At 39.1% G+C, this 8,923-nt stretch overlaps 1 protein-coding gene across 1 annotated transcript in view; it reads left to right on the forward strand.

Annotated features, from left to right (window-relative positions):
• LOC101864220 (ATP-dependent RNA helicase DBP2) overlaps nt 1–6,328 on the forward strand; it is a 30,713-nt gene extending 24,385 nt beyond the window's left edge. Inside the window, exons 12-15 of the mRNA XM_005097257.3 lie at nt 1,459–1,598; nt 2,181–2,277; nt 4,530–4,613; nt 5,135–6,328. Coding sequence (XP_005097314.1) covers nt 1,459–1,598; nt 2,181–2,277; nt 4,530–4,613; nt 5,135–5,160 — 347 coding nt within the window. The 3' untranslated portion in view covers nt 5,161–6,328. The remainder of the gene's footprint in view (nt 1–1,458; nt 1,599–2,180; nt 2,278–4,529; nt 4,614–5,134) is intronic.
• Nucleotides 6,329–8,923: the final 2,595 nt, after the last annotated feature.

The following is an 8,923-nucleotide window of genomic DNA, read 5'->3' on the forward strand; positions in this document are numbered from 1 at the left end:
GGTAGCTGGGCTGAGAGGAGTACAAAAGAGTGGTAAATGTTTTACAGCGCTTGCAAATGCATAAGGTCATATGAGCATGCGGGACACACCAAACATTTTCAGTTGGTAGGGAATTTTGAATTTTGCCCGGGTGACGGCCGAAGCCTACTCTTATCGATTTTGGACCACCAAGAGATCTGTAACGTGCACAACTTGCACACGGGACCTCCGAGATTTTTCGCCGTTAACCGAGGAGGCTAGGTGTAGATCTTTCCTACTGGAAGATAAGGGGGTGGCTGAAAGACAGCAGTAAGAAGGAGCAAAGGAGTAGCAATAGAAAGGCTGCAGAAAGAGTTAGGAGCCCAGAGGAGGGGGCAAAGGAGGTGAAGGGGTGCTGGCAGAAAGTGGAGACGAAAGCAGACGACAGAACATTGCTAAAGAGCATGAAAGGAGGTGAAAGGAGACAGTTTTAGAGAAGAAAATTTTTCCGTCGCCCCGGAGTCAAACCCAGGACCTTTGAATGAGAAGCGAACACCTTTACCTCTAGGCTACGACAGCCGCCTTTTCTTGAGTGTCTTGTCTTTCGTTTTTGAGTTTAAAGTTAGCTTTGAGGTCAAGAGGTGCTTAAGGCTCTTTTCTAGTATAAATTGATTTTTTTTCTCAAATGATTTGTTAAAGATAAAATTGTTGTTTCTTGTGGATGTCATGTTCATGTTTTTTAGGGAGGAAGTGTTTAATATCAAAATAAAGGTTTTTATATCCTTATTTTCTTGAACGCTTCCCTTTCATTTTTTTAAAAGTGCAAGCAAATATTATTTGATCAAGGTTTTGTTGAATCTGTACCATTTTTTTCCTCAACTTCTCCAGCAACCTATTCATTTATGATTTATTTGCTGGTTTTTAGTTTTTTTTCCCCTTTCTTTGTTAGCCAACATGAGGTGCATTAGTGCTTTTTTGCATTTTGAGGAATACAATAGTCAATTGGAGATTTTTAGATAAAAGCCTGCACATTTCAAACTGAATCGAACCCCATACTTATGATTAGACTGAGATATGCTTAGCCCGAGTGCAAAAAGGCAGTTGGTCTTTTTCATTTTCACTTAGGAGGGGGAGGCATGGGGAGGAAATGTGATGTTGTAGAATTATTTGGTGCAAATCAATATGACCTAACATTTTCATTGTCTAAACCAACCTTTTATGATATTGCTCAAATAAGTCTGGGACTTTTTGCTTAAAAAATTTTTTTTTTGCAGAGTGGACCTCATGATTTCAAGAAGTGACTGTGCCTTTACTCATACACATAATAGGATTTTTAAAAATGCCTCATTAGAAAAGCATGGATCTGTAAAGAGCATATTTTACTCATTGCACTTTTATTCTGAGATAATGGTATTCTTTCTTTTTTAAAAAAATCTAATTTTTGTTGGCAGAGATGTCATGGTACCAGAATGCTTTATGTTCCTGATTTTGCCATTTCAGATGTGGACGACATTAAACTTGTGGTCAATTTTGACTATCCCAACACTGCTGACGACTACATCCACCGCATCGGCCGCACGGCGCGTGCTTCCAAGACTGGGAGAGCTGTCAGTTTCATTACAGATGATGATGCTGGAAAGGTATGGCTTGGGTTCAAAAAGCCATTTTATTAATATGAGCTCATGTCCCACTTAAGTTAATGATGTTTTTAGCCTGAAGTGTTTTAATCATTAATGAGATTATTTCTAAAGAGGCACAAAGTGCCACTGGGATGGTTGGGAGAAAAATGTAAAAAATCTAGGGTTAACCTTGTTGTAGGACAAGACCAGGAGATAGAAAATAGCTTATCATCTTTTTACCCTCAGTGGGTTCCACCTGCTTTGCGTATATTTTGTTTAATGGAATATGGGTTAGGGATTCCAATGATGCCATCTCAAAATTTTTCGTGCACCCATCCCTCCTTCAACTGGAAGTTTTCTTGTTGGTGTTCAGTCCTCAATATGAGTGTGTTATTCAGTTTCTCCGTTATTTTTTTGTTTTGTGCTTTTCTCTGGCCGGTTCTGATTGTAAGTTAAGAAAGTGTTCAGTTCACAGCTGCATGCTGTGATTCTTCAGTTTCTTTGTTGTGTTATGTCTTAGATATTCTATAGTTCTCTGTGTTGACTAGATATAACTTGTGTATGGCCTTGGTCTTATAAAGTGTGTATTTTGAATTGTTTCAGGTACCCGACCTCATCAAAGTTCTCAAGGAGGCTGGCCAAACAGTGTCTTCAGAACTAGAAGTGTTGTCAAGACTTCAGGCTAAGATAAAATCTAAAGGTAGTTCTCTGTTTTAACACATTACACCCTAACTCGCCCGGGATCGCCCGCGAATTCCCTTACACGCTCCACCCTGACTCGCCCGGAACTGCCCGCGCCGACCTAGCGTCTTTAGAAACGACGTCTCGCCTTGACGAGACTCTGGGGCCGAGATTTTGATTTGCATAGTCATAGCAAAAAGTTTCTTCTTTTGTTTGATACCGAAACGAAATTTTTCGGGCCTGTAGTTACAGTATTAGAGCTGATCAAAGTGCAATCGCGTTACCGACACTTTGAAAGTGTCTCGACTTGTTGAAAAGCAACACAATTGAGTTCGAAAATGGAAATAACGATGGATTTGAGCAAAAACAATCATGTGACAAATCAGATGGCTCAGATTTTGATGAAAACGTTGTAGCAAGAGTTTGGGGTGATTCAGATTGATCAGACGTAGAAAATCTAGAATTCAGATCTAGGGACGGACCGCAAGGCTGAGAGTGAGAGTGACGGGTCGGACACCCCGATTGAACTAAAGTTAGAACATTTCCAACAATTTGCGCATACATAAAGTTATTTTTTTCTGAAACTACATTCAGTTTTCTTTTTAACTTTTATTTTTTCAGGATTTTTGGAATTTGTTTAGGTTTTTTTAAAAATGTATTTTTTAAAGGCTTGTATTTACGGGAGGTGGGTTCCTTCCCCTTGCTTAGGATCTTGGAATGGACTTCCCGTCCAGGCCCTTAGGGTGTAATGTGTTAAGGTATAAATACAAGCCACAGTCCATATCCATTAGAACAGTTATGTTTGTCGGCACAATTTTGTTAAAGGTTGAAAATCCAAGTTTATGATTTTTTACTCCTTCTCTCCCCCCCAATTCTTTTTTCTACAATTTCTGCTTTTGGGGGATTTTTAGGGAGTTGAAATTTCTGTTGATGTTTTCATAATTCATGCAGTATTTCATAAAGGTCATGAGAAGTGTTCCTACCTAAAGTTTGAATAAAATGGCAACTAATGTTAGAAATTATTTTTTTAAAAGTTTCTTAGACACAGAGTTTGTTAGTCCAATTGAAGGATCCCTGCACTTTTCTGCAGTACTGTGTAACTCCAGTCAATGGCTAAACTTCTTGCTCGTGGTGATGCATGCTGCAAGCTTAGCTGCTGCATTACTTTCATGAGGGTGATGTGGATTGATGACAAAGCTGTTTCCATGTTGTTGATATGACTCTCCTTCACATCATATCACCTAGAGTTGTATATGATTAAACAGATGAAAGAATGACCTTTGATATGAAAATACAGTGGTTTCTGGCTAATAGCACACCAGGTAAAAGCATGACCCGCCTTAAAGGAAACTGGTAGCACAGAACATATTTTTTTCTACACAATTATCACTGTTAAGGACACATTCCAAATTGACAATTCTGTCTAATAGCACAATTGTTCCTGTGCTAGTCAGAAATGGATCAGCCATATGAATGTACATGACTTGTTTCATTTCACTTGGAATTGATGGAAACAAAGCTAACACCACATGCCTTCCTTTATTACTTGGAATTGTGGCTTTGCCAGGGAGTAAAAGACAAGACATAGTTTGAGACAGAATTAGGCAGTGAGGAAAGCCAGTGCCCATCCATGCGTGGCGGGCAGACAGTGTGAGAGGGATGGGCCACAGATATGACCTTTGTTGTCTGTGATTGCTCAGCGTAAAGAAACTTTACAGTTTGGGGCAAGCTCAGCTCTTTGATGCAACCCGCTGCAGGAGATTAGATACGAGGTAGTTCACAACAATCAATGAAATTTTAAAAAATACTTTAGGTTACTCCCCTTCCAAAGTCACAAAATATCATGTTTGCGCAAGAGCACGCTTTTTTTGGTCACCGTTCGCCCCCCCATTATCAGGGAGAAAAGAGGTTGTCTTTAACAGGTAGATATCCTCAACTGTGTCATTATGATACAGCAAAAAAAAAACCAATGGGGGGAAATGTGAGTGAAGTGATCTTTGTACATGTGATTGTCTTGGGCAAGTGACTGTTGGAGCAGGTTTGACTGTATATGACTATGAGACAACAACTTTGTGAAAACTCAGACTATGCAGTCATTGAGTTGATGTTTCTTGATGTTTTTACCTCTTTCTACTGTGCTGTCCATCACTTGATTGTCATTTTTTAATGAACTATTTCAAGGAAAATGACCTTTGTCTGTTATAACGGCTGGCAAGATTGGTTTTGGTTTCTTCACTTAAATTTTTTTCACAATTTTAATTTTTGTTGCAGGTAATGCTCGATTCAAGTCTGGCTTCCACCGGAAACCTTACCAGCCTAGACATTATGGTGGCAAGGAACACAGGCGGAGGGAAGGTAGGAAATATGTTCAGGGAAATCAGGTTGTAGCTTGCAATTATATTGCATTTTGAAGGTTTTGGAAAATGGAAAATTGAAGAGGAAGAATCAATTAAATCTCTATATTGTCAAAAATAATTTGACTGTAGACAAGACGACTGCATTCAAAATTGTATTTTCTATTCAGTTTGGTTGTCTTGTCTTCTTTCCTATGAATGGTTTGTAAGAAAAAAGAAGGTACAAAAGTTCAGAGGAACAGGATTCTTTTGTGCATGCGTGCGTGCGTGCAACACAAATGGCTAAGACCAAGAGTCTCCTTGTTATGAAAGAATTCTGCTCATGTTGATTAACAAAGCTTATTCCATGTTGAATTTTGATGATACATAATTATCTGGTTTAATCACTGATGAACGTAATAAATGTCTCAAGGCCCGATTCCATGCCAACAAGAGTGGCTTTGGCATTTATTCATTTTAATGATTATACCTCTTCCTCCCTCGCAGCCATGTGCAATTTTGTTGCTGTTATTTCTTCTTCAGGTTATCATGATTGGGAAAGTTGGTAGTGCAATTTGTCGACAGTGAAGTGTTTGCGGTGAATGTTGTTTGGAGGATCATAAAGAGCAAAGGAACACAGCTCAAGGACTAGAAAGGGGAAGAACTTGGTGTCACTGTGAGCTAAAGAGACCAGTACGCATGCCATTACAGTTTCTAGTCCATCTTTTCTTTTACTCCACTCACACACAAAGTCTTCAGTTGTATGACTCATGAAGTAATTAGTGACTGTAAAGTGAGCTTGCTGATTGTAAAAGCAGTCTGTGCTTCGCTTCACTTCACTTAGTCTTTCTTGTCAATGGGAGTTGAGAGGTTGAGTCATGACTCTGGGTGTTGCTTGGATATTTCCATCGATAAAAAGAAACTATTCTTTGTATAGTGCTAGGTGTGGTGTGTGTTGTGAAAGTGTATGCATGTCTGTGGTATGTCACCATTGTTCTGTAATGGATCACTTTGTATTTTTAAAAGAGTAATTTTCGTAAAATATTGTGTACATAGATTAAATTTGGGACCTATTTATGTCAATCCTGTTACTGTGATTTGAGCATGGCTGTTCGAAAGTTTATGGTTAGCTCATACAGAGTGAATGAAGTGTGAACCACACATATGATCTGACACAGACATCCCTTTTAGACTTGTTGATTTATTGATTTACTTTGACATTGTCATTTATTTTGTCCATAATTCAGCAAAAGCAAGAGGTGGCTATTGAATAAAAGCAGTTGCGTAAAAAGAAACGGAATAAATGATAATGTACAAATGAAAGCAGGCTAATATTTTAAAAAAATACAAACTCTTTTATAGAGATTGATTGTGTAAAAATGCATTGCTGTCGCGAGAAAAACAGGTAACAGTATAGGACCCTGTTTTTCATGTAAGTGAAAGATGTAGAATTATGAAATTTGTTTTGCGACTGCAAAGATATATTTTATGATGTGCACTGGATTGTGTTGAATGGACCAGTGCTGAGTGTCTATCCATTTATCAGTGATCTGAATAGGATTGAATGTGATGTTTACTTGGAAATACAATAAAGTGAAAATTACTTGTGAGACGATTTTGTCGTGTTGGTAGGGAAAAATAAATAACTGAAGCCTTGTCTTTGTTTATGTGAAAGTACAAGTTTTGTTACACTTTTGCTTTATTAAACTCATGAGTTTGTGAACTCACTGATCAGCAGAAGCTTTTTTTTTTTTTTTTTTTATTATTTGAAAGTCTCTAAGTTAATGTGAATAGTACATGTACTTGAGGGAAATGCAATTAGACGTTATACAAGACAATGTATTGAGGTTAGTTTTTACACTATCAATCTCACTTCTGCTATGAATTGTTATGATTTGAAATAGCATGGTGAGTTTATATCGCCCACAATCAAATCTGTGGTGTTGTGTCAAGCAAGATCCGCCAGCTCAATTCTCATCCTGGACATCAACATTTTCTAAAGACTCGGAGCTGCATTTTATTACTGTTATTCCTATGGGCTCCTCTGCTAGATTTATGGGTACATACATTCATCATACTGGTTTTTTTTTACCCGTAGTAGATCTATATATGTACATGTATAACTTCTTTTTCAATGTTCTTACCCCAAGTCCCATTTTTTATAGTGTAACTGGGCTTTAGTTGGGGCTGACCAGTTATGTCTGTTTTGGGTTGGGATTTAATTATGAGAATTTGGCCCCTACAGTCTGCTTTTCTTTGACTTTCTATTGCTAATGTGTGTCTTGTACTTGTATCTGGTACCTTGTTTTTTAATTATTTTTCCTAGATTACTTTGTGCTCAATTTTTCTTGTCCAAAACCTGGGGTTATAAAAGTCTTGAAAAATATTCTCAAGTTTTGACGTGCCCCTCCAGACCAAATATTTAATTCTGTTTTGTTTGTTTGTTTGTTTGTTTGTCTCTTTGTTTGTTTGTTCATATGGAACAAGTGCATCACACGTACCTACAAGTTTCTTGGAACCCCCCCCCCCTGTTTTTTAAAAGCCATTTTTATCGCAAGATTGATTTTTTTTTTTCATGAAAGGGACACTGAAACCTTAGTTAAGACTGTTGAGAGTCCGAATAATATCTGAACGACTGAAACTAAAATACATACTCACCGACTTTAAGTGACTCACTGCTCGTTTGCCACACGTGTTGAATGACTAGTGCAATGACTGCTGTATTCTATTCTCCGAGGCAACTGACAAAGCAAGAAAAAAAACTGAATGATTGCGACAACAAGGGTAACACGAACCCTCTTTCAAAGACCAAGTGAGAGAAACTGATGTGAGCTCACAAGTTAGTTCTGTTTTAATTAGATCATTTTTACAACACAGGTGTCTTAGCAAGGGCGGGGGGGGGACTGGAAGGTCCAGCCTTCCAGCTAATTCTTTTATTTGCTTGTTTCTCCTTTGCTGATTGATGATGGGTGCTATAATGTTGTCTGTTTCACCCCCCCCCGGGGCAGTGCAATTGACTGATATGTCTTTAGGCCATTCCCAAAGGTGGGACATATCTCGTTCAAGCATAGTAGAATTGTAAATGGGCTGACATGCCACGCTCATAACTGTGCCTGATCTACAACAGGGAACTGCTGCTTTTTCTTTCCTGATCCTTACTATTGTCATTTTCCTCTACTTCTTTTGTACGTTTGTCACTCCCTTGTGATCTGCTATTTTGGGGTGCCTTGATAGTCGAAACAGACCTTCTGCTGTTGAAACTAGAGAGGTGAGCAGTCTAAGTCTGATTCCCTGTAAAGACTTCTCTGTTGATACCCACCCCTTGGCGCTCATATGACCTTATGCAGTTGCGAATGCTGTAAAACTCTACTATTAAAAAAAAAAATGTTGTCTGTTCCTTTTACTTCTTAAAAAAATCTCGAAACAAATCCTGCCTTGCTTTTCGTGGTCCAATACGTCCCTTGCTGTTGGGCACAAAAGCTCCGAGTTTGTTTTCCACATGAGGAAGTCTCTCCGTTTCATCGAATCGCCGCAACATCTTTCTTCTAAAATGTTTCTAGTTCAGGCCACTTTTGTTGTTACAGGCAAAGACAGTGGTGCCCTTCTCCCAAATGGTTTAGTACCGTCTTCTACTGTCTAGAATGTCGGTGGGGCTGTAAAACCTGCAGCTTAATCCTTGCCGTAAGCTGTTGCTTGATAACATTTCCCTCTTCAGTACTATAATTTAAAGTATTATACTATACTAATATTTAATAATGATTAGGCACTGGGCGTTTACTCTTTTCTGTAACATTAAGATGCACCGGCGTTTGCGGTGTAGCGGTCAGGCGTTTCACTGTCGCACTTTGGCGACCAGAGTTCGATAACCGAGTTTGGAGAATTTTTATCAAGCATCTAGATCTTTCTGCTGGGATGTTTTATCCCTCTCAGTCCGGGTTGGCCCTGACTCGTCGGAAGCCTGCCTCCTAAATGATCCAAAAAATTGCCGACATTAAAAAAAAGCGGCAGGGCCTTCTCTGTTCGTCCTGCTCGGAGAAGGGGCAAGAAATGGATTTCAGTACTGTAGAGGTCTGGTCATGAAGTGTTTAGTCGGGCGAGAGGATCGCCAGGAAGTTTTAAAACGCTGGGGCCTTCCCACCAAGGCTGTCCGGGTGTTGACTCTGCTCGATTTAATAACATACTAACTTAAGACACGTACTAGGTAAGGTTCCTTTTTCTGGAGAGTTGGAGGGTTAATGGCCCATCGGGAGGGGGGGGGGTGTAAATCGCCCTGTCCTTAGAAGCTATTAAAGCTCTTATAGCACGTCATTTCTGTTACTGTTCTCTCTCTCT

Source organism: Aplysia californica, unplaced genomic scaffold (genome assembly GCF_000002075.1).
Source record: "Aplysia californica isolate F4 #8 unplaced genomic scaffold, AplCal3.0 scaffold00150, whole genome shotgun sequence".
Taxonomy (NCBI): domain Eukaryota; kingdom Metazoa; phylum Mollusca; class Gastropoda; order Aplysiida; family Aplysiidae; genus Aplysia; species Aplysia californica.